The sequence below is a fragment of the Leptonychotes weddellii genome, chromosome 15 (genome assembly GCF_054177405.1).
Source record: "Leptonychotes weddellii isolate Sample4059 chromosome 15, ASM5417740v2, whole genome shotgun sequence".
In the NCBI taxonomy this organism is placed as follows: Eukaryota; Metazoa; Chordata; class Mammalia; order Carnivora; family Phocidae; genus Leptonychotes; species Leptonychotes weddellii.
In genome coordinates this window covers 34,722,800-34,748,882 of record NC_138383.1, presented here as the reverse complement: position 1 = coordinate 34,748,882, position 26,083 = coordinate 34,722,800, and the positions used below count along the sequence as shown (strand labels likewise).

Sequence of the window (26,083 nt, the reverse complement as noted above, 5' to 3'; positions counted from 1 at the left end):
ATCACAGGGATATACATCTTCGACATACTGGAAACTGCCAAATTATTCTGCTGAATGGCTCTCCATAGCAGCTGTACCAATATCTATTTTAATACTGAATACTGAATAACATAAATGAATAACACACTTAATCACAGAGGAGTTCCCCTTTTCCTACGTCCTCACCAACACTTGACTGGCAGATTTAAATTTTTTGCCAATATGATGGGTATGAAATTGAATGTCATTGTTAATTTTCATTTAATCAACTTTCTTGAGGTATAATTTATAAATCTGTAATATTTTGTAATGTAATAAATATAAATTTGTAATATAAATTATAAATTTATAATTTATAAATTTGACAAATGGCTATACCCATGGGAGCATCACCACAATCAAGGTATAGACCATCACTGGGGCTCCTGGGTGTCTCGGTTAAGCTTCTGACTCTTAGTTTCAGCTCAGGTCATGATCTCAGGGTCGTGGGATCGAGCCCGGCATTGGGCTCTGCACTCAGCACAGAGTCTGCTTCTCCCTCTGCTCCTGCCCCCACTTACTCTCTCTCTTTCTCTTAAATAACTAAATAACTAAATAAAATCTTATTTATATAAAAAAAAGACTATTACCTCAAGAGTTTCCTCAGGCCTCTTGGCAGTCAGTTTCCACCCCACCCCAACCATAGACACTTATCTCCTTTCTATTGATACAAAGTGTTTTTGCCTGTTCTAGAACTTTGCATTCAAATGGAATTATATAGTACATATTCTCGTATAAGGCTTTCTTTGCTTAGAATAATTTATTTGACAGAGAGATAGCACATTATTTTTTTTAAAGATTTATCTTTTTTAAAAATATTTTGTTTATTTATTTGACAGAGAGAGACACAGCAAGAGAGGGAACACAAGCAGGGGGAGTGGGAGAGGGAGAAGCAGGCTTCCCGTGGAGCGTCTTAATGCTTAACGACTGAGCCACCCCAGTGCCACCCAGAATAATTTATTTTAGATTCATCTACATTATTGCATTTATTAGTAGTTTGTCCCTTTTTATTGCTGAGTAATATTTATTCTGTGGATATACTACAATTTGTTCATTCAGCTGTGGATGGACATTTGGGTTCTTTCCACATTTTGGTGGGGTTTTTTAATGAATTAAGCATCTATGAACATTTGCATACAAATATTTTTGTGGACAGATGTTTTTGTTTCTTCTCAGTAAATACCTAGGAGTGGAATGGCTGGGTTATACGGTTAAGTGTATATCTACCTTTATTAAAAACTACCAAATGGTTTTCCCAAGTGGTTGTATCACTTTACAATCCCACCAAGTAACATATGGGAGTTCTAGTTTCTCCACATCCTTTACATGGAGTTGTCAGCCTTTTTAATTCCAGCCATTCTGGTGCAGTATATCCCATATGGCTTTAATTTGCATTTCCCTGACTGCCAGAGAGACTGGGGCATCTCTTCTTATATTTATCTTTATCTTATATTTATCAGGCATTTTGGTTTCCTTTTCTGTGAACTGCCAGTCTATTTTCTTTGCCTATTTTCCAGTGGATTGTCTTTTTCTTTTTGCTTTGTAGAGTTCTTAAGAAAACGTGTTCTGGGTATTACTATTTTATTATGTTGAGATGAGTCTCACTTTCTTTATACTTACTTTTCTGTATTACCAAAAAAAAATTTTAAGATTTTTTAAATTTATTTGACAGAGAAAGACACAGTGAGAGAGGGAACACAAGCAGGGGGAGTGGGAGAGAGAGAAGCAGGCTTCCCGCCCGAGCAGGAAGCCCGATGCGGGACTCGATCCCAGGGTCCTGGGACCATGACCTGAACCGAAGGCAGACGCTTAATGACTGAGCCACCCAGGCGCCCTGTATTACCCATAAATTTAACGTAAAAATGAATTACCTTTACAATTTAAAAAAAGTTCCCTCTTGGGAAAGAAATTAAAAAATAACGAAAGCCACTCATTCTGATTTTAGACTGAACTGGCTTAGGATTGAGAAACAGATTGACCTTGGCTAACCAAGGATGAGACTCTCCTAGAGGCCAACTCATAGTGGCTGTGAGTGCTCCTAACTCTGCGGCAGCCCTTTCTCTGCCTGCCTTTTGGACAGAGAAGAAATCCCTAATTCTTACTTGGAGGGGTAATACTCTTAACCCCCCACCATTTTTCACTTGGCCCCAGGCTGCTGTCACACTGGACAGCCCTGCTAGCATTGCTCTGGTCTATCTAGGAAAGCAACAGGGGAAATCAATCAATCAATCAATCAGTCAGTCAGTCAGTCTACATGTAGGAAATGGAGTCAGGCAATGGCTAACATGCTCAGAGCCTGTCCTTTTCTGACTTTGTTGGCCGCTCCTTCACATTTTATGCTGGAAACTTCTCATTTTTTTTTCTGCCCTCGAAATACTGGAATGTCTCAGGGCTCAGCATGGTAAATAACCTCCAAAGATGGTCCTTACCAATTCCCTCCCTCCCAGTATGCACACACCATGATACCCATAACGAGGGGGAGTCTATATCTGCTTCCCTTGAATATGGCTGCTTGAGTTGCTTTGATCAACAGAAGGTAGTTCCTGACCTCATGTTGAAGAGGCCGAGCAGCATCTCCCTTTGCTTAGGGGAGGTCAGCTGCCATGCTACAAAGAAGCTCAAGCCAGACTCCTGAATACAGAACAAGCACACGGAGTACCAGAGCTTCCCTGGAGGACCCAAGGCAGCAGACTTGAGTGAAGGCTTCCTGGGCGCTCTCAGCCAGCCCAACCACCAGCTCAGTGCGGCAGGGCCAGTGACCTGGCTGATGCCACAGGGAGTACATTGCAGCAGCCAAGGCCTGCCCAAATTCCTGACCCCCATGATTGAGCGAAATAATAAATTGATGTTTTAAGCCACTAAGTTGTATGGTGGTTTGTCATTGAGCAACAAGTAATGAAAACCCTCAGTCCTAGGATTTCTGCTTTCACTCCTTTTAGGAGGTGACAACCTCCCCATGACAACGGACCTCCTGCACCCATCCCCAGAAGAGAAGAGGAAGCACAAGGAGCAGCACCTGGTGTGGAGCCCCAACACCTACTTCGTGGACGTGAAGTGCCCAGCGTGCTACAAAATCCCCACGGTCCTTAGCCATGCACAAATGGTCATTTTGTGTCCTAGCTGTTCCACTGTCCTCTGCCAGTCCACAGGAAGAAAAGCAAGGCTTACAGAGGATGCTCCTTCAGACAGGAGCAGCACTAAAAGCACCCTGAATCAAGATGAGTGGGAAACAGGGGTGCCCGGGGGGCTCAGTTGGCTAAGCATCTGCCTTCAGCTCAGGTCATGATCCCAGGGTCCTGGGATTGAGCCCTGCATTGGGCTCCCTGCTCAGCGGGAAGTCTGCTTCTCCCTCTCCCTCTGTGCACTCTCTCTCTCTCTCAAATCAGTCAATCAAGTAAGCAATCTTAAAAAAAAAAAAAAAAAAAAGATGAGTGGAAAACTATCCCAGTAAACACATTTTGGATACAAAAAAAAAAAAACAAAAAACCCTAAAACAAAACATCTTTTCTCATCTACCCACACTCCCCACCCAGGTGATCCCAGCCAGTCCCATCGTTAAACCAGTCTCAATGCTGACAACTTCACCTCCAAACTCTCCCCAGACCTCCACACTCACATATCCAACCGCCTTCTCAATCTTTCCACCTGGATGACTAATAAGCATCTCAAACCAAAAAGGGCTCTTAATCATCCCTTCAGGGAGCCAAGTCTTTGCCATCTCAGTAAATGGCAAATCTGTCATTCTAGTTTCATAGGGCAAAAAGCTGGGCCCTATCCTTGATTCTTCTTACTTTCACACCCAACGGCCAATCCAAAATCTGACCACCTCTAACCACCTCCTTCACCACCATCCTGGTGTAATTCACCATTATTCCTCACTTGATCATTTTTATTGACTATTTTTATGTGTTTTAAGTAAACTCTACCCAATGTGGGGCTCAAACTCATGACTCTGAGATCAAGAGTCATGTGCTCTACTGACTAAGACAGCCAGGCATCCTGATTCCTCACTTAATTATTGCAATAGCTTCCTAACTGCTTTCTCTCCTTCCACTCTTGCCCCCTCCCTGGCCCACCCTGACCCCAGTAGCAGCCAGGGTGCTCCTTTAAAAAGTTTAAGTTGGGCATTTGGCCAGCTACAAAATCCCCACGGTCCTTAACCATGCAGTAGAGCATATGACTCTTGATCTTGGATTTGTGGGTTTGAGACCCATGTTGGGTGTAGAGATTACTTAAAAATCTTTTTAAAAAATAAATAAAAAGAGCCATAGTAATGGTCCCTGATGCAAGTAGGAGTAAGAGGACCAGAAGAAACTGTCTGCACAAAATGTTCATCCATCACAAGACTTAGATTCCCAAAATGTAAAAAGCTTAAATCAAATTATATCACTTCTCTGCTCAAAACCTTCCTGTGGCTTCTCATCTCAGAGTAAAATCCAAAAAGCCTACATTTCTTTGTAAATCATGTATCTAATATGGCCTTATATCTAGAATATATAAAGAATCATGAAAACTCAATAATAAAAAGCCAACTAAACTAATTAAAATATGAGAAAAGGATCTGAACAGACATTTCTCCAAAGAAGCTATATAAGTGGCCAATAAGCACATGAAAAGATGCTCCACATCATTAGCCATCAAGGAAATGAAAATCAGAATCACAACCAGATACTACCTCATATCCACCTAGATGATTATAATCAACAAGACAGATGACAGCAAGTGTTGGTGAGGATGTGGAGCAATTAGAACCTTCACACATTGCTGGTGGGAACATTAGATGGTGCAGCGACTTTGAAAAACAGTGTGGCAATTCCTCTAAAACAGTGTTACAGTTCCTCTGTAAATACAGAGTTACCATACGACCCAGCAATTCCACTCCTAGGTATAGCCCCAAGAAGAGTGGAAACATGTCCGCATGAAAACTGGTACACTAATGTTCATAGCAGCATCATTCATACTTGCCCAAAAGTGGAAATAACTCAAATGTCCATCAACTAAGTGAACAGATGAACTGTCCACACAGTGGACCAGTACTTGGCAATAAAAAGAAGTACTAATACATGCTACATGAACAAATCTTAAACACATATGCAAAATGAAAGAGGCCTGTTACAAAGGACCACATGGTCCGTGTACTTGAGGTGTCCATAATAGGCAAACCTACAGAGACAGACAGTAGATCAGTGGTCTCCTGGGGTTGGGGAGTATGGTGGGTAGAGGATAAGGGCTAATGGGCGTTTGGGATTTCTTTTGGGGCTTACGAAAATGTTGTAAAATTGATTGTGGTGACAGTTATGCAACTCTGTGAGTATACTAAAAACCATTAATTGTCTGCTTTAAATAGGTGAATTGTATGATATGTGAATTTATATCTTTTTTAAAGATTTATTTATTTTAGAGAAAGAGAGAAAGAGAAAGCACAAGCTGTGGGGGAGGAGCAGAGGGAGACGGAGAGAGAGAATCTGGAGCAGACTCCCTGCTATGCACAGAGCCCGATGCAATGCAGGCTGGACATGGGGCTCGATCCCACCACCCTGAGATCAAGACCTGAGCTGAGATCAAGAGTCGCACACTTAACTGACTGAGCCACCCAGGCATCCCTGTGAATTTATATCTTGATAAAACTGTTTCAAAAAAAAAAATATATTGAGTCTTACTAGGCCCTACAAGGTCCTTACCTATGTGAGTTCATCTCCTTCCATCCTTTTCTTTGCTCCTTCTGCACAGGTCACTTTGGCTTCCTTGATCCACCAACCCCTCCCAGCTCAGGCCAGGGCTGTGCTTATGGTTGAGTAGTTTGTGCACTAAACAAAAAGTCCCTGGATGAGGGTGTAAGTGAGAACTGCAATCTAGGCTTCTGCTTGTCTAGACCTGGGCCCCAAGGCTACACCATCTCAGAGGGGTCATTTTCTAACAGACACACAGGTGTATGTGCCAGTCAGGACCATGTTCACGTTCCTTCTACTTCTTCTACTTTGCCCCCACATACGCACATGACATACTTACTTTTTTTTTTTTTTTTAAGATTTTATTTATTTTAGGTGGGGAGGGGCAGATAGAGAAGGGAGAGAGAGAGAAACCCAAGCAGACTCCACACTGAGTCCGGACCCCGACGCAGGGCTCGATCCCATGACCCCAAGATCATGACCTGAGCCGAAACTAAGAGCCAGATGCTTAACCGACTGAGCAATCCAGGCACCCCTGACTTGCTCACTTTTATTCATTTCCCTGCTCCAATGTCATCAGAGGGGCCTTCCCTGACCCCTGTGTGATATCAGCCCCATCATCCTCTAACTCTTCACCCGCTTTTATTTCTCTTCACAGAACCTACTATACCTCATCTATCATATATTGATGTACGTTTTGGTTACCACCTGTCTCCTTCCACTAGAATAAAAGCCCCATGAGGACAGGAGCTTCGTTTCGTTTACTGCTGTAGCTCCAGTGTCTACAGGAATGTCTAGGATATGGTAGGCGCTCAATAAATAATTTCTTGTGGGGCGCCTGGGTGGCTCAGTCGGTTAAGCATCTGCCTTCGGCTCAGGTCACAATCCTGGAGTCCGGGATTGAACCCCACGATGGGCTCCCTGCTCAGCGGAGAGTCGGCTTCTCCTTCTCCTGCTGCCCCTCCCCCTGCTTCTTCTCTCTCTCTCTCTCGCTCAAATAAATAAATAAAATCTTTTAAATAAATAAATAAATAAATAAATAAATAAATAATTTCTTGAGTGCATGAATAAATGCAGTGGTCATCCAGGGCTTATTCATGGACCAGTCTAAGCCAATTGTAGGTGAAGAGAAGGTGTGTTTTCTGTGTTTTCTGTGGACTGGATTGATTGCCTAACTGTGGAAAAGTAACCATGCGGTGTTGAACACTCAGTGGCTGAGATTATCCAGAAGACATGGTACCATTGATTCCAATGTGACCTCAGTGGGGTGCGGGCCAGCGCTCAGGGAGGGACCCCTTGCTGGTCTGGTCTCTTACCTCCTCTTTAGTATAGTACTTCAGGAGGCCTTCTTTTGCCAGGAGGACAAACTTCCTTCTCAGGAACTGTGCATTGTCCCTTCCCCGCTTCCACAGGAACCCTTCTCGGGTACCTTAGCCGCCAAGGAAGAGAAAGAGGGAACACCCACATCCTTAAGATGAACAAGCAGTTTGCAAACCTCGTAGGGTCTCGAGGGTAGAGTGAACGCTCCACCCAGTGCTAAAATATCTTAAATCTAACTTAGCTATGTCAGCTGCAGCATGTAGGGTTCTGTCTGGGGCCAAATTTGCAAAGTCTCATGATTTCAGTTGGGCTCTCCCTAACTTCCTTCTTTGGCTATCTCATAAGAAGACCTACTAAACTCTTAAGAAGGCTAAGTCCTGAGAAACTGGATGATTCTGAAAGACGCCCGTACGGTGCTGCCCAATGTCACGTCGACATCGACCTAATGAAACCCTTCAGAGGGCGGAAATGATGAGTGACCTCTAGGTACCTGCTAGTTGAAGAGCACCGTGTGCTCCCCGTAGGTAGGGGCACTAAGCTCTGGCCATCACCGGTTCTCACAGTGGTTCTGGACGCTTTGCCCTCCAGGTCAGTGTGAGCTTGGACTCAGAGCAGCTGGCAGACACTACCACGGGTCAAGGGCCAGCCATGAGGTTATGCCCCACACAAAGGTGGGAAGGGAGGCGGGAATCCCTCCCATGTTCCTAACCAAGCCGTGTGTCACACCAGGGGCCACACTCACCAAGAGCAGGGGTGCCTTTTTCTAACTGTTCAGCCTGGCAGGTGAGTCTTCCTATAACTTTATACTAAGACTCTGTACGCACGTGTGGCCCTGTGGGGACCAGAGATAAAAATACTTCTTGACCACTCAGACCATAAAACTCCACCAGCTGACGTGCTGCTGTTTCCGAGGCAGAGGAACCCACACCCTGGCCTCTGTGGCCAGAGTGAGGTTGGCAGGTATCTCCCGCCTGGGCCCTCTTCCTAATACTCAGGCACTTTATTGTCTAGAATTCATTAGAACATAGACCTCAAAAGATGATGGAAATAACCTTACCTGGGGGTGAGATGGATTTCCCATCAGCCATAAATTCCTGTCTTTCATACTTAGCTCGAATCCACTGTTCCTTTAACACCCTATAAAGAGAGAACCTTTCGTCAACTGCATCTGAGGCATCCCCTTCCCACAGGGTGGGGGCATCACAGCAACTACCTGCTCATACCACCCAGCACTGCTCAGCCTTGGAACCATTACATTCGGAGCTAATTCTCCACTGGGGGGAGGGGAAGAATCCTGTGTTCTGTAGGATGCTTAGCAGCATCTCTGGCCTCTATCCTCTAATGCCAGTAGTACCCCCTCCCTAGTTATGACACCCCAAAATGTCTTCAGATATTACCAGTGTCTCCTGGGGAAAAATATCACCTCCCAAGGGGCTATATGAAAACTACTGGGCTATTCCAACCCCAGCCCAGCCCTCTAGGTCAACCAGCTCCCCTGGACCATCTACACTGCCACCTCCCACTGCATGCTCATGAGCTGAAGCCAGGAGAGTCCATGAGCCTCTTCCTTTCACTTGCCCATAAAATCTGGGCCTGCTACACTGGACAGAGCAGTGATCTTGGGGTCCAACCACCCAGGACCTGGTCCTCCTCTCCTATTTATCCACCGTGTGACCAGCAGCAAGTTACTTAACTCCTCTGAACTTGGGGAATATGTCAATAATATACCTACCTTCCCTTCGGGGTTGTTGAGGGGTTTAAATATATATAAAAGGGCCTAATACCATGATCAGCCCATAGTAGGAGTTTAATGTTAGCCTAATCAGATACTGTCACATAACCTGTGCAGAAAACTTATGTCAATTGTTTGGTTCCCTCTTGCCTTTTCCAGGTAAATGTTCCAAGGTTTATGTGACCTTACCCCAAAGCCACAAGGAATGACCCAGAAGTGGGCACCTGGCCTGAACTGGCTAAGCAGAGCTCTGCCCTGAGCTATCAGAGCAAAAGGAGCAAAACCGAGAGAGGGATGGATTGAAAGCCCTCTCACTGCCAAGCTGGGAGCTGGAGCCCAGGATCTGGAGTCAGGGACCCCAAGTGGCCTTGCTCCCAGCTACATGAAAGAAGTCTGGCCCACAGGAAGGGGCAGGAATGAGAATCAGACAGAGAGTGTGAGAGGCCCCATAGCGTTTGTGCCCCTGGCTCATCCTTCCTGAGAGTAGCTCCACCTCTGTCCTTCCTACGGTCTGATCCCCAGAACCCACAAAATCCGCTTGGGCCTAAGCTGGGTTAAACTGCATTTCTGTAATCAGGAGTCCTACCTAATGCATAGCCCTCACCCCCAGCACACTGAGAAGAGTCACCAAGCCCGCCGTGGAACCCCGAGCCACAGGATCAGAGCTGGGAGACGGGGTGGAGACTGAGGCTCCAGTCCTGGTCCTGGAGGTGGGGAATTTAGAGGTCTTTTAGAATTACAGGGAGGAGGCCATTAGTGTTCCACTACAAGGGGGTAAGGTGCGGGGCTGTGGTTGGAGTCGTGCAAGTAGTGTCTGGAATGCCGGCAGAAAGCCCACCACAGAGTAGGTGTTCACCAAATGCCTGTTCCTTTCCCCTTGTAGCAAGGGGCCGAGGAGATACAACAGTGAGGCAAGGGGAGCCGGACCCTCTGAGTTAAGCCTGGCACCTCCCTCAGCCGGGCCAAGGACCAGGCAGCATTCTGAAGGTGACACTGAGAAGTGGATTAAAACATTTTACATAAAATTATCTCATTTAGGGGGCACCTGGGTGGCTCAGTTGGTTAAGCTACTGCCTTCGGCTCAGGTAATGATCCTGGAGTCCCTGGATCGAGTCCCGCATCGGGCTCCCTGCTTGGCGGGGAGTCTGCTTCTCCCTCTGACCCTCCCCCCTCTCATGCTCTCTCTATCTCATTCTCTCTCTCAAATAAATAAATAAAATCTTTTAAAAAAAAATTATCTCATTTAGGGCACCTGGGTGGCTCAGTCGGTTAAGTGTCTGCCTTCGGCTCAGGTCATGATCCCAGGGTCCTGGGATCAAGCCCCGCATTGGGCTCCCTGCTTTGTGGGGAGCCTGCTTCTCCCTCTCCTCCCCACTTGTGCTCTCTCTCTCACTATCTCTGTTTCTCTCTCTCAAATAAATAAAATCTAAAAAAAAAAAAGATTAAAAAAAAATAAAATTATCTTTTTTTTTATTTTTTAAAGATTTTATTTATTTATTTGACAGAGAGATAGACAGAAGAGCACAAGCAGAGGGAGTGGCAGAGGGAGAGGGAGAAGCAGGCTCTGCACTGAGCAGGGAACCCGATGTGGGACTCGATCCCAGGACCCTGAGATCATGACCTGAGCCGAAGGCAGACGCTTAACCATCTGAGCCACCCAGGCACCCTAAAATTATTTAATCTCTACCACCATGCCATGATGTAAGCAGCATTAACTACATTTCAGAGATGAGGAAGCCACGGTTCAGACAAGTTTGGTAACTTGTCCACTTTCTCACAGCCAGAGAGTGGTAGAGTCAGGAAACAATACTGGGGTCCTCTGAGTAGAAAGCTGTGCCCCCCACCCCACCACTCCACCCTGCATTAGCAGCCCCTGAGTTGTTTAACTACTGGGAAATGGCAGGGTACTAGGTACAGTTGTATAGTTTGTGCACTGTCCAGAAGCTTTCTGCTGAGGCTAGAGGACAATGGGGGCTGAAATGCAGCCTGCTTCCAGAAAGCCATAGCCCCCCCACCCCCATCATGGGTCATAACCTGCCCAGAAGGTGTACCTTCTTCCCATTTGTATCAGAGTGGTGGCCGGGGTTGGGGGGGGGGCGGTGCTGTCTAGCAGCCCTGGAAGTGAGGCTGAGTCCCTGGAAGGAAGGCTAAGCCTCAGGCAGTCAGTCCTGCAGAGGCTGGGGTCACTAGGTACGAGGGTCACACTGACCCCTCACGTCCAGGGGACCTGAAACCTCCTGTTGCTTCACAGCTTCCCCCCACTTTTATTAGATTTCCCCAGGGCCCTGGTGTCAGATGGGCTAGTTACCCAGTTCTGTCTCTTTGAGCCTCAGGTATGTCATCTATATCGTGGGGACTGTGGCAGTGTTATCTCAGAGTTGTTGAGAGAATTAAACACATTAATGCACACAAGCATATAGCACAGTGCCTGGTACATAGGTAAAGTTCCATAAATATTAGTAGCTGCTATTATTTTTATGGTGATTATTCAGGGATCTACAGCCAGACAGCTGCTTTGGAGCTATGCTGAGTTCAAGTGGGACAGCCTGGGGCACAACACTCCCTAGGAAGTAGCTGAAACACATCTGTTCTACTAAAATACCAGGGTTCCTCTTCTCTATCGAGTTAGCCACCACCAGTAGGCTATGAGAACATCAGAGGCAAAGGGGCGGATCATAAAGAAAATGCCCTGTGTCACAGCGGTGGAAACTGAGTCCCAGAGAGGGGAAGTGATAATCCAAGCAATAAAGGTAGAGGGGGGAACGAGGCCAGGTCTAAGTGTTCTCCATGACAGACCAAACCAAATGTCTTTCCGGGTCCACCAGGTGCATGTAAAAGACCACCAGAGACAAAGGCACCAGAGATGGAGTAGGGGTAGGGGAGGTGAGACCAAGAAATCACCCACTCACAGGCAGTCGTTGGCCTGGGGGACATAGTAGAAAGCAGGGACTCTGGCTTCGTACTTGGCCTTCACACGGAGGTTCCCGTTGTGGGTCATAAACTGCAAGACAACAGCAACTTGGGGTATTATTAGGACTTGAAAAAATGTGAAATGAAACCATGTGTCTACCCAGAAGGCCACTCTTCCCAGTGGCTCCTAGGCTGAGTCAGGAGACACTCCTACTGGAGTTTGACATGTCCCGTTGGGCTTGGTTATCCATGCTGCTGGGAAGCCCCAACCTGGGACAATGAGGTGCTACAGCAACCAAAACTCATGTAGGCAGAGCACTTTACAGTCCTTACCCATTAGCTCATTCCATCCCCTCGACAATTTTAATATTACCATCCCCATTCTAGAGGTGAGGAAACAGGCTCAGAGAGGTTAGGTGACTTACCCAAGGTGACACAGCTAGAAAGTGAGGAGCTGGGACTTGAACCCAGACCTAACTCCAAAACTCATGTTCTTTCTCCCACCCCTTCCCCAGATGGCCAGGACCACCAGCAGCTACGTGCAGGAGACAGACATAGCTGGAGGATGGAAGAAGTTGGAACTGGCCCCCTTGAGTAGGTAGGTCAGGATGATCACTGGGGCCCTATGAACACCTGACAGACCCAGAGGCAGATATGCCAAGAGTGGCCCTGGTCAACAGTTAGCACTCAGGAACAGAGGTGGCCTATCTGCGGTGAGGGCACATGTGGGAAGAAATATGAGGTTTTTAATTTACATCCCCTGAGCAGAGTGAACCCCATTCTCCCCCACCCCCAGGACTCTAGACTCTGACTCAGGATTTGCATGGGCTTTGGATCCCAACAGAGCAGGTTTCACATCCCAGCTGTGCCACTGATCCACTGAGTGACCCTTGGGCAGTACTGAACCCCCCCCCACCCCTGAGCTTCAGGGATTTCAACTGCAAAAATGAAGAAAGTATAATGGGGGGGTTATAGGGGGCAAAGAAACAACCTTCAGGTCTATGTGCTGGTTTACTGGCTTCCTGTCTTTCTCCTACACTAGAATATAAGCTCCACATGGGCAGAGACTCTATCCTATTCACTGCTCTTTCCTAATACCCAGCACATAGTAGGCTTACAGTAACTACATGTCCAACGAATAAAGCATCTAGCACAGTGCCTGACACAGAGTGGACACTCAGTGAACACGGGCCTGCTTCTCCAGTAGTCCTTGAAGTCCTCAGCCAACCAGCACAATTTAGAACATTTTGCTCTCTGAAGGTTTTCTGGCCAAAATGGTATTATCATCCAGGCTGAAGGTGTCCTCCATCTCTGTAGATCAGGAGAGCAAAACGGTGCCCTTCCTGGCTGGGACCGGGTGGGGTGGGGTAGGAGGGATGGGGTGGGGGGGTGGGTGCTGGAAGGGGGACCCTAGACCATGAATTAGTATATTTCGGTTCCAGTCCAGGACTTCAGCTAATGATAACAGCAGTGTTACTTGACTACTTACTTTGTACTTGCATTGAGCCTACATTTAATCCTTACAGCAGCCACTCCAAGGGGTAGTGGGATCCTTACACAGAAGTGGAAACTGAGGGAAATAACAAGCTCTCAGGGCCTTGCAGCAAGCAAGGGCCTTGCACTCAGGGTCTCTGTGTAAGCAGGGACTCTAATAGGCTGTGCTTTCTCTTGCTAGTTACTGCTCCGCTCTGGAACTCAGTTTCCTCCCCTACAGAAGAATGGGGCCACCGGCCCACCGCCTCCACCCTGGCTCTGTTGTTTCGAGGCTCTCCAGTGCCCCCCCTCACTACCTCCACAGTACTGTCGTCCCAGAAGTCAAGTCTCACGGATTTAATTTTGCTGATGTCTGGGAAGTTGCGGTGGACACCGGAGCAGTTCAGACAGATGAAAATGCCCAGCTTGTAGGAGGCCCAGTCAGGATCTAGGGGCGAGAGGGCAGAAGGGGAGTTGGATGGAGAGCTTGGCACCGAGACCAGGGCTGGGCTGGGGGTGCTGGAGAGGCAGAGCTCGGCCGTTGGGATTCCTGGGGCCCTGCCTAGCGCTGCCGTGTTAGGAAGCCCTTTTCTCTCGGTCCCCCTACCTTGGGTGAGCTAAGATACCAGCATGCAGCCTTCTAGTCAGCCCACGGCCAAGGCACGGAGGCTACCAGGATGATCTTGGAAGGAGTCTAGGGATGGGGCGAGGGGCTGAGGCGAGCGCAAAGTGGAAGTGACGAGACTCCGGGGAACTGAGAGGAGAGCGCGGAGGAAGGGGCCGGCACCGCGGCGCCTGGCTGGGGAGTTGCAGGTGGGGAAGTCGGCGCGCTGCGGAGCAGGAACTTGGGAGGACCCCAGGGGCGTCCGGGAGCTGGGAAGGGAGCACGGGACCTTCAGGGGCCCGGGGTCTGGGACCCCTCCGTGTGGGGGATGTTTGGGTCCGTGGGCGTGGGAGGTGGCTCGGTCCGGAGTGAAGATGTCAGGGACCGAGGTCCGGGTAGGTGGGGTGTCTGGCGGAGCAGGTGAACAAGATGGTCAAGGCATCCGGGTCCGGGGTCTAGCGTCGGGGTCCAAGGATATGGAAGGGTCCGGGTCCAGAGTGGGGAGGTCAGGGGGCCTGGGGTTCGGGTGGGCGCGGCAGCCGCTGTGGAGAGCGCGGCCGAGGGCGCGAGACTGACGTTCGCTGTCTGGATGGGCGGGGACCTGGGTGCGAAGGTGTCAGAAGGGTCACGCCCGAGTCCCGCGGGGGCCCGGGACCGGTCCTGGTCTGGAAGGAGGAGAGGAGATCGGCGGGCAGGGGTCCTGCTCCCGGCCGCCGCACCCTTACCCGCCGCGCCGCAGTCGGCGCAGTGCGCGTTGCCGGTGCCCGCCGCCTGCAGCAGCTCCAGCAGCCGCTTCTTGTTGCGCTCGCGGTCGCCCATGGCCAGCCCGGCGGGCTCAGCGGGGCTCACCCCAGCCGCCGCCGGGGCGCTGAGCTCGCGCGGGCAGGTGGAGAGCGACGCAGCTCCACCGCCTCCCGCGCGCCAGCCCCGCCCCTCGGCCCTTCCGCCACGCCCCCGGAGCGTGCCTGCCGCCCCCGCTCCCGCCGTTCGGCTTCCTAGTGGGGCCGGCCCCGCGGGGAGGGACCCGAGCTGGCTGGGAGTCCCTGGCGCTGACCCGAGAGCAGACCCCGGGCGGCCGCTTGCTAGTTTCGGGACTGTAGACAACCCAGCCAGCTTCTCTGGCCTCCGTTCCCACTTCTGCAAAAGGCAAATAAGGACAGGTTTGCGTCTCTGGGCTCCTTGGAAAATTAGACGGGATCTAACCTCCGTGAAAGCGTTCTACTGATGTAGCGCTTACATCTTCTTAGAGACATTCCGATGCTACCTCCCCAGGAAACCCTCCTTAATATCCAGCCTCGATCAATCTCCCTAGCTTCTGGTCCTGCTAGAACCCTGTTACAGGATCCGTCCCTCTCTTTGGTCCCGAGCACTATCTACGTTGCATCACAGTTGTTTACATATTTATGTTAATCCCTCTCCCACCTCCAACACACACAGGGCCACTCTAAATAGTTTGATGTCAGTAGCTTTATTTCCGTATCCCACATAACTCCTAGAAACAGCACCTGCACATTTTTTGAAGCCAAATAAATAGTTGCATGACTGTGTTCACCAGGAAGTGTGGTTTCACCACCGTGGCCTCCACTAGGCACTTTTATCTGTTAAGGTCCATCACTGTCAGGTGTGGGCAGGGCTTAGGTGGTCCTGAAGCTGGGGTCTCCCTCCACCATCCCTGTCCCTCCTCAATCCCTTTCTCTGTGGTCCCTGGGTGCCTGGTAAGGCACACCCTGCACACACTTGCCTTCCCCGCTGTAGGTAAACAGCTGTCTGTCCTATGCATATAGCTTTATGCACAAGGATGTTAGATTTCCATCCTAATAATTGCAGCTGAAGTTCTAGCCCACCTGCCTGTATCCCCAGTTCCACACACATGCAGGCATACATGTGAATACATAGGGCAGCATGGTATAATGGAATGAATCCAAGAATACAGGGTTTGAATCTTGGCTCCACCACTTACTAGCTACTTGGCCTTGGGCAAATTCCTTCATTTCTCAGAGCCTTGTACTCCTCGCCTGTTAAAATGCGATTTGGGAAGATCCACTGAATAGGGTCATTGAGATGTGCCGGTACGTGCGTGGCACACAAAATCCTCAGAACACGGTGGCTCCCTTGCTTTCCCTGCCCCTCTGGTCAGCTCATGGGACCGTCATTTGGAATGCTGTGTATCATTTCCCATCTTCCACAGGGTGGAGGAGGTCAAGCCTCCGGGCCTGGGAGGACGGGGACGTTAGTTACCAAAAATAACCGGCCAGGAGAGTCTGGACAGGCGGGTGAGACCTAGCCCAGCGGCAGCTCCAGAGGAACCAGAGAGAGCCCAGAGGAGGTCAGAGGGCATGGGGCTGGTGACCAAACAGGCTGAAAGATGATTCATTTCCTCTGCTTTAGATGAAAAAAAGAGACAGAAATAAATCTCCCAGGAGACACATGGGAAAGGCGAAGAGGGGGAAGTAAGGGGGGGCAAAGAGGGGACAGGGCAAGGATGTCATTTCTCTGCTGCCCATTGCCATGACCCCCAGCCTTCCTGGCTCATGCACCTTTGTCCCGCTCTCCTCTGGCATGTCGGAGGTCCCACAAAAGCCAACCCCAGCAAAAATGTATCTCCTTCATGGTGAGGAGCCAGAGGATGAGAGATTCTTTTAGTTTGCCCTCTTTCTGTCCTTATTTCTGGAGGTTTCCATTTACAGAATTCCCAGCCTTAAGGTGGAATTTCAGGCATCCTCAGAGACTAAATAAACACATAAATAAGAATAAAAGGTACTATTGTATTTTGTTTGTAATGGGTTTCTTTCTTTCTGTGGGGGAGGCCAGGGTGATAATGCTAATTAACAATTATTGACTGTTTTACAGAGAGTTTCACACCACTTGATCACATTTGAGTTCCCTAACTGCCCTCTGAGGGCAGCATGCTATCCTCAGAGGAGTGAAGTTACCCAAGGTCAAGGAGCCAAAATGCGTGGAACAGGGGTCTAAATCCAGGTCTCCTGGTGTCCACCAGCCCCAGGTTATGTCACCAAATCCCACAGGACAAGCTTGCCCTTCCTTTCATCCCTCCCTTCCTGGATGTTTTTCTCACTTCTTAAAAACTGTGGTAAAAGCTCTATAACGTAAAATTGGCCCTTTTAACCATTTTATTTATTTATTTATTTATTCATTTGAGAGAGAGAGAGCGAGTGAGCACAAGCAGGGAGAGAGGAAGAAGCAGAGTTCCTGCTGAGCAGGGAGCCCGAGGTGCGGCTCGATTCCAGGACCTAGAGATCATGATCCCAGCTGAAGGCAGACACCCAACCATCTGAGCCACCCAGGCCCCCCACTTTTAATCATTTTTAAGTGTACAATTCAGTAGCATTAATTACATTCACGATGTCATGCAACCATCACCACTATCTGTTTCCACAACTTTTTCATCACCACGAACAGAAACTCTACAGCCCAGTCGCGGGTATTGGACATGATCGGCGTTCAGCTCAGGTCTGTGTTCGGGAACCAGAAGCTGCTCCTAAGGGAAGAAGAGCCCTGGGCCAAAAGCTGTCATGACTGGGATCAGGGGCCAGGCTATGAGGGGAAGGGTGGGCCGAGGAAGCCTTCTTCATGAGCTTAGTCCGTACAGCAGCTGCAGGGGTGAGGGGGCAGTTCAGGCCCTGGGACAGAGTGTCCTCTGTAAATAAAGCTCCCAGGGTCCCTCCAAGCACAAACATCCAGCCCTGCTCTCAGGGTCACTGTCTGTTGAGCTGAGCCCAGCCACCCCAGGGCTGGAAGAAAGCGTTCAACCACATTCCCAGCGCTGGACTTGGCTCATGATCCCTGGAGAAGAGATCACAATCCCTTTGAAAATTTATTTATTTATTTATTTATTTTTAAAGATTTTATTTATTTATTTGAGAGAGAGAATGAGATAGAGAGCATGAGAGGGGGGAGGGTCAGAGGGAGAAGCAGACTCCCTGCTAAGCAGGGAGCCCAATGCGGGACTCGATCCCGGGACTCCAGGATCATGACCTGAGCCGAAGGCAGTCACTTAACCAACTGAGCCACCCAGGCGCCCCCCCCTTTGAAAATTTAAATAATTATGTTTACTAGATTATTTTTTTAAACTATAGTTACAGGAAATTTGGAAAATACAATAAAGAAGAAAGAAAACACCACCCACAATTATGACCATCATTTATTCAGGGATTGCTGTATTTCAGGTATTATTCCATTTTATCTTAAATACAACCCTGAAGTATAAACTAATTTTATGCCCATTTTACAGATGAGGCAACTGAGACCCTGGGAGAGAATTTAAGTACATTTGTCCCAGGTTACACAACTGAGATGATGCATTCTGGATGATATGTAGTCTGGAGCTGGGATTTGAACCCAAGTTTGCCTTGGGCCCCTTTCATCAATATATTAGGTTGATGGTATGAAGTTGACTTACAAAAATAGTAATGTCATGCAGTTCAACCTAGTATTATTCTTTTAATATCCCTACCACCAGGTTGGGTTTTTTTAAGATTTATTTATTTATTTTTGAAAGAGAGCACACGTGCAAGCAGGAGGAGGGGCAGAGGGAGAAGGAAAGAGAAAGAATCTTTAAGCAGACTCCCCCATGAGTGCGGAGCCTGATGCAGGGCTCAATCCCAGGACCCTGAGATCATGACCTGAGCCGAAATCAAGAGTCAGCACTTAACCCACTGAGCCACCTAAGTGCCCCTCTACTACCAGTCTTTATTAACTTTTTCCTAAATTTTCTTCTGGCCATTTTTATATATATTTTATATCCCTGGGATCATATATTACAATTTTATGTCCTTTTTTCTTTTACTTTCTTTACATAATGCCTCTTATCATATTGTTATAGGTGCTTCATGACATCATTTTAATAGCTACATGATAGTCCATGAGATATGTATATTTCCTTGTTGTCAGACATAGATTGTGACTGATTTTTTGCTGTTATACATAATGCTGAAATGAGTATATTTGTGCCCAAAGCCATTCCCCTCTTTAATGCTAGTATTTTCAAGTGCCTGCATCTCCTGTAATTGCTCACTGGTTTCCTGGTCTCCCTTAATCACCTAAGCTTCATGAAGGGCAAGGTCAGGTCAGTTGTATCCTCTGTTGTATCCCAGTATCTGCCTGCTGTGTAGCAGGAATTCGAAAAATATTTGCAAGATAAACAAAGAAATAAATATGGGTAAAAAATAATAAACAATAAAGCGAGAGGACTTGGGATCACGAAAGTGTTTTCCTTTTGAAGGGAAATAACAGGCAGGCATGTGAAACAGTGGAAAATCAAGAGGCCAGGCAAAAGAATCTGATCAAGCTTACCTATTTCTTTGTATATTCAATATTACTTTGTCTTTGATAGGAAGCAGCTAAGAGCCCAGAGGGACTCCCCACTGCAATGCTACCAAAGTGTTTGCTCCTTCACTCATTAAATATTTATGGGGCATACACTATGTGTCAGACACTGTTATGGGTACTAGGGATATATAGCTGTAAACAAAGCAAAGGGTCCTGCCTTTGTGCAGCTTACCTTCAAGTGGGAAAGACAGAAAATGAACAGAGAAACAAATATACCTATATACAGTATGGTACCAGAGTGATAAATGCTGTAAAGAAACACAGAGTAAGGGGATAGAGAGGGATAGAAGATGCTATTTTGATAGGGACGTCAAGAAGACCCTGTCTGAGGAGGTGATACTGAAGCAAAGATCTGAAGGAAGGGGTTGAGCCAATGAGACACCTATCTGAAAAAAAGAGTGTCCTAGGAAAAAGAGTGGCCTAGCAAGTGCAAAGGCCCTGGGGTGGTAACATGCTTGGGGGGTGCTTTGTCCATCTCCTTTGAGCACAGAGCTGTCCAACCCCATGCTGTTGTGCCTTGCTCAAGCTGCTTCCTCTCCTACTGCAGCCCCCTCCTCCTCTACCCCACCCTCTTGCCCAGCCCCCACTGTTCTAGCAAACTCCTGCCTCTATGCCCAAACTCAAATCTTACTTCTTCTTACAGTTTGCCCTATCTCCTTTACCTATTTTCTCACAGTGTTCATATTTCTGTTACAATAATCATCACATGGTACTATGATTTTTAAAATTTATTTTGTTCCAGTTACCAGTGATCCTGTTATAAGCAGATTGTCCTATCCGTCTTTATATTCTTGGTGACTAGCAAGTGCCGGGCCCAAAAAATGTTGATCTATTTATGTGAAATGTCCAGGACAGGCAAACCCATAAAGACAGGAAGCAGATTCCTGGTTGCCAGGGGCTGAGGGGGGGCGGCGGGGAGGGCCAGAGAGGGACTGCTAAATGGGTACAAGGTTTCCTTTTAGGGTGTTGGAAATGTTCTGGAACTTGACAGTGGTGATGGTTGCACAACACTGTGAATGTACTAAATACCACTGAATTGTACACTTTAAAATGGTTAAAATGGGGCGCCTGGGTGGCTCAGTCAGTTGAGCATCTGACTCTTGATCTCAACTCAGGTCTCAATTGCAGGGGAATAAAATGGTTAAAATGGTGATTTTTGTTGTTGTTGTTGTTATGTGAATTTTCCCACACATACCCCTAAAAAATGTTGGTTGAATTGGGTGGAGTTGAGGGTCCCTTTATTACAGGCAATTTGGCGTGTGGGGTTTGCATTCTGAATAAAATGTAAGAAGTTGAAGCATCCAGTTGTGACATCTGAAGAACCGGAAAATAAGTCCCGAATGAACACACGACAATTAGGTGTTTACATTTAAACATTAAAATAATAAACAATAAAGCGAGAGGACTTGGGACCACGAAAGTGTTTTCCTTTTGAAGGGAAATAACAGGCAGGCATGTGAAACAGCGGAAAATCAAGTGGCCAGGCAAAAGTTACCTGGAGCACTGAGTCCAGCCACAGTTCACTCACAGTTACAACGGAAGGTGTTAGGGTGACATCTGTTGGAAGTGTGGTTTGAACGTTGGCGCGCTAATCCTGTGGAACTAGAGTTTTAAAATTGGGCTCAAAAATCTAAAACTTCAGTTTCCTTTACTTACACCTAAATTAATCACATAGAGGAGTATTTTATTTTTTTAAGTTTTTTTTTTAAAAGAAATCTCTACACCACACGTGGGGCTTGAACTCACCATCCTGAGATCAAGAGTCAGCAGTTTCTTCCGACTGAGCCAGTCAGGTGCCCCAAGGATTATTTTGGAAAGCACCTAGGTATTATCCTCTTGAGGAAAAAAAAATAGCTTCCTTTGTATAACATTTTCTATTTTCCCAATGATTTATATAATTTCATTTTTTTAAAAGATTTTATTTATTTATTTGACACAGAGAGAGGAAACACAAGCAGGGGGAGTGGGAGAGGGAGAAGCAGGCTTCCTGCTGAGCAGGGAGCCCAATGCGGGGCTCGATCCCAGGACCCTGGGATCATGACCTGAGCCGAAGGCAGACGCTTAACGACTGAGCCATCCAGGCACCCCTAACATCATTTCCACAACAACCTTGTAAGAGTGGTACTTTGAACTTTATTTTGCAAAAGAGAAAACTGTTCTTACAGAAGTAAACTGAGGGCTGCCTTTTTGTGGGAATGCTGGCTGTTTGAGGAGGTGATTGACTTTGAAGAAAAATAAAGTAGATGGTATCACTAACTAAACATTTAAACCTTATATGGTGCATATCTAATTCAAATGACTTGGAGAATTACACTTCTTTTAAAGATTTTATTAATTTATTTGAGAGAGAAAACGGTGAGGGGGAGAGGCAGAGGGGGAGGGAGAAGCAGGCTCCCTGCATGAATCACTAATTTTTAATGTCTTTTCCCAAACAAAATGAACTTCTTAGATGTAATGTATGTGACATTCATTAATTTTTTTTTCAACAAACACTTAATGAACCCTCAGAGTGCCAGGCAATGTGCTAGGTATTACAGGGGATATGATTATGGCCTATATTCCTCATGCACTCTAGAGGGATTTTGGAGAGGTGACTTGCCCTAGTTCATGCTTTTAGTATGGTGGGATTGGAACACAGGGTTAAAACACAGGATTGACTGATTCCAGAGTCTGAGCATAACCATTGGGCTCCTCTATCTCTAGGAGGGATGTTGAGACCTGAGGGATGGATTTTTGGTATATTTTGGTTGGTACCTTCCACATCCCCTTGGGTAAAGGTATAGGGAGTCAAATAAGGGGGAAAAGACATGTAGTCAAAACCAAACCAAAACAAAAAGCCCTATAGTTCAAGACACTATGTATTTTGAGAGAGATAAGTCAAGTGCTTGGCAAAAAGGAAGATGCTCTGGTTTGGCAGACAAGGAGGCTTCACAGGGCAGGGGGCACACTTGTTGGCCCTTGTGAGGTGAGAATTCAGACCATTTTTTTGCAGAGGGGGGTGGGAATCTTAGGAACTGGCAGGCACAAAGGTACAGAGGTGAGACAGCATGAGACGTGTGTGGGGAACTTCACGTCACCCTGTTTGTCTCCTGAGTGTGTGTATTAAGCAGGAAGTTATCAGCTTCAAGTAACAGAATACTGATCTACAAGTGGCTGAAACAATTAGGTCAGTTTTTCTCTTACTGAACCAAAAGTCTGCAGATGGATGGTTTTAGGGATGATCCAGCAGCTGAACAATGTCATCGAGGCCTAGGAGTTCCCCTTCTTTCTGTTCTTCACGCTCTTGGCAGCATTGCCCGTCCTGCAGCAGGAGACTGCTCCTCTCAGCCCATCAGAGCCTCAGGAAGAAAGGGGAGGGGGCCGCTTCTCTGCCCACTCTTTATCACGATATAAAATCTTTCCCTGATATGCCCCCAAACTGAATCACACCCACTCTTAATCTTAATCCTTAGCAAAGGAAATGGGATTACCATAACAGGTTCACCTTCCCTGAAGACACAACCACTCACCTTCAATTAGGGACCTATCAGGAGAGGAGCACTGTGGGTGGGGGGTGCTACACCAAGTGCCTGGTGGGGAGCAGAGAAAGGGCTAGAAGATGTAGGTGAGGCCCCACCTCAGGGCAGGAATTGGGAGATTTGTTCAGGCCTGGGGCTGTTGGCCAGGACAGGTAGGATGTGTATGAAGGACAGGGAAGGGGTTAGGTTGATAGGCAGCTAGGAAATTGATGGGGTGGGGGGGAGTATTGCAAGAGCCCGGGTGAGAGATACGAGACCCTCATTAGGGTAGCCACAGCAAGGGAGAGTTAAAAAAAGACATTTTGCAGTAAAGGTTGATAGAACTTCTTGTGTTTTTATTTTTTTATTTTTATTATTTTTTAAGATTTTATTTATTTGACAGAGAGAGACACAGCAAGAGAGGGAACACAAGCAGGGGGAGTGGGAGAGGGAGAAGCAGGCTTCCCGCCGAGCAGGGAGCCCGATGCGGGGCTCGATCCCAGCACCCTGGGATCATGACCTGAGCCGAAGGCAGACGCTTAACGACTGAGCCACCCAGGCGCCCCTAACTTCTTGTGTTTTTAAGAATGTACGCATTACCATGCAGTAGTGAGTCATGAAATTAATATTGACTTAGTGGTTCCAACTAACTCAGCTTTCAAAAAAAAAGAAAATCTCTTAACTCCTCAAAATCCTTTATGTCTTTAGTCTCTTTAACTTGACTTTGTCCTGTTTCCTTTTAAATCTTTCTAAACATTGCCTCTTCGCCCTTTTGAGAATCTGAATTCTCTACTCAACCCCAGTATGGGTGCTCCCAGTCTTCTTGACTTGGTGTGGTTTTCTCACACTACCCTCTCCCTGGCTCATCCCATGCACTCTCATGGGATACAACGCCATCTCTCTACGCTGACAGCCTCCAAATCTATACCCCAGCTCAGTCCTCCCTTGGCTTCAGACTTACATATCTAACATCTCCACCTGATGTCCTGCAGGTTAAAAAATGGATCAGTGGGTTTTTTTTTTTTAATGAAATAAAATAGAAAATATCAAGATGCCTTATATGTAATAATGCAAGTATTTTTAAATGAAGCTTTTGTTTCACATCATGCATCTATGCGTCCTGTGTCATGGCCAAAAAAGTTTTAAAAACATAGAAACCAGGGGCGCCAGGGTGGCTCAGTCGGTTAAGCATCTGCCTTCAGCTCAGGTCATGATCCCAGGACCCTGGGATAGAGCCCCACATGGGGCTCCCTGCTCAGCTGCTTCTCCCTCTCCCTCTGCCCCTTCCCCTGCTCTTTCTCAAATGAATAGATAAAATCTTAAAAACACACACACACACAGAAACCAGGTAACAGGCTAGACAAAATGATGAAAGGAGTGGGAGGAGCCAGGGATTTCTGCAATACAGGCAGGGAAGTGAGAAGGACCTGGTGTTTGGGGAAAGTTACAACTTTCATTTTGAACAGAGTCTGGTTTACAGTAAATCGTGCACCTACCGTAGCTGCCTCTTTCCCTACCATTTCCAGCTTCACATCAAAGGATATTGAATGAATGCTCTGAGAAATGCGGGAGTTTCCCCTGAAGGTCATTAGTAATTAGCTATCAGGAAGAGGGAATGCTTTCAAGGGGGAACTAACATTTACTGAACCCTTAGTATGTGCCTGGCTCTCGGCATCCAGTTTTTAATGAGAAATCCTCTTAGCAGCTGTGTGAGGCAAGTACCATTATCCTCACTTCACAAATGAGGAAGCTGAGGTTCAGAGAGGATGAGACTGTCTAAGGTTGTGCAGTTAGTGACTGATTTGTTGCATCTGGTGCCAGGGAACGTCATCATCTCTGAAAGTGTCAATCACCAGGGCTCTTTATGGCTCCATGTCTTAGTTTTCTAGGGTTCCTGTAACAAATTACTCTGAACTGGGCAGCTTAAAACAATAGAAATTTATTCTTCCACAGTTCTGGAGGCTAGAAGCATGAAATCACGATGTAAGCAGGGTTGGTTCCTTCTGAAGGTGAATCTGTCCCATGCCTCCCTCCTAGATTGTGATGACCCCCTGGTGATCCTTGCCTTCCTTGGCTGGTAGATGCATCACTCCCATCTCTGCCTCCATTCTCACATGGCGTTCGTATGGTCCTCTTCTTTTAAGGGCACCAGTCATATTGAATTAGTCACTCGCCCCTACTCCAGGATGACGTCATTTTAACTAATTACCTCCGCAATAACCCTATATCCGAATAAGAGCACATTCTGAGGAACTGAGGGCTAGGACTTCAACATCTTTTTTTTTTTAGATTTCATTTATTTATTTGACACAGAAAGCGCACAAGCAGGGGGGTAGGGACAAGTAGACTCCCCACGGAGCGAGGAGCCTGATTGCTGGGCTCGATCCCAGGACCCTGGGATCATGACCTGAGCCGAAGACAGACTCTTAACCAACCGAGCATGCCAGGTGCCCCATGCCATGAGTAATTTTTTTTTTTAAAGATTTTATTTATTTATCTGAGAGAGAATGAGAGAGAGAACACGAGAGGAGAGAGGGTCAGAGGCAGAAGCAGACTCCCTGCTGAGCGGGGAGCCTGATGCGGGACTCGATGCTGGGACTCCAGGATCATGACCTGAGCCAAAGGCAGTCAGTCGCTTAACCAACTGAGCCACCCAGGCGCCCCCCATGAGTAATTCTTATGAACACTTAGGAGTCCCTACATCTCCACTGCCTCCTGGACAATATCTACAAGACTCTGCCACCTCATAAAAACACAAGCCCACCACCTTTCCCTTCAAAAGCCACCTTCCTCCTGACTTCCTTGTTTTTCCACAAAACTAGCTAAAATCTCCCCACCTTCCAGAAAGAATCCTTTCCACTCTCCTTACATCTTCCAGGTTCAATTCCTTACGGTTGCCTGTCCCTTGGGAAGATACACTAGTTTCCTGACTCTCTTTGCTTCCCTGGCTCTTCACCTCCAATCCAGCCTCGCACTTTTATATATGGCCAATTTTCTAGTAATAAACCTCTGGTCTGACCCTATTCAACTAACCTCATTATGCATTCGAGGCCCAACCAAATGTTGTGCCAGCCTCATTTCCCGCCCCGCCCCCCCGACCCCTATCCCTTCCAAATGGAATGCTGCTCCGACTTTCCAGGCTCAGTGGCAAAGCCACCTCCTCCTACTTCGCCCTTTCCTGAACCCCTGAACCCCTGCCTCTCCCGGTTACCCCATTCTGCTTAGTGAGAGGGTGATTTGTGTACCCGTCTACGCTCCCCACCAGACTCCGCTCCTTGTCCCCCAGCCAGGGCCACAACAGGAACTTATCAGTCCATGGGCCTGGAATAAACCCAGGGAGGCTCCCTGAAGGAGGGACCTTGCCAACTACAGACCACCCAGGGGCTCGGGATCGGGGGACACCGCCCAGGCGGAAGTCCGCCCGGAGGCCCACAGAGCAGGATTGGCTCACGCGCTGCTCAGCGGGACACACCTCCGGCCGGCCCCGGAACGCCACTCGGCCGGAACCTTT

General features: G+C 47.5%; 1 protein-coding gene and 1 pseudogene across 5 annotated transcripts in view; one reads left to right on the top strand and one right to left on the bottom strand.

The window, feature by feature from the left end:
• The window catches only part of ADAP2 (ArfGAP with dual PH domains 2), a 32,117-nt gene extending 17,482 nt beyond the window's left edge, over nt 1–14,635 (bottom strand). For 2 of the 5 annotated variants that reach the window (XM_081805396.1, XM_031034231.2), the window contains exons 1-5: nt 14,452–14,635; nt 13,440–13,570; nt 11,649–11,740; nt 8,065–8,144; nt 7,004–7,116 (exon numbers count right to left, since the gene is read on the bottom strand). In XM_081805396.1, coding sequence (XP_081661522.1) covers nt 7,004–7,116; nt 8,065–8,144; nt 11,649–11,740; nt 13,440–13,570; nt 14,452–14,545 — 510 coding nt within the window. In that variant the 5' untranslated portion in view covers nt 14,546–14,635. Of the gene's footprint in view, nt 1–7,003; nt 7,117–8,064; nt 8,145–11,648; nt 11,741–13,138; nt 13,161–13,439; nt 13,571–14,451 lie in introns of those variants that run through there. The other 3 variants (XM_081805394.1, XM_006739032.3, XM_081805397.1) reach the window with 3 other exon arrangements.
• On the top strand, nt 2,918–3,293 carry LOC102745471 (small ribosomal subunit protein eS27 pseudogene; annotated as a pseudogene).
• Nucleotides 14,636–26,083: the final 11,448 nt, after the last annotated feature.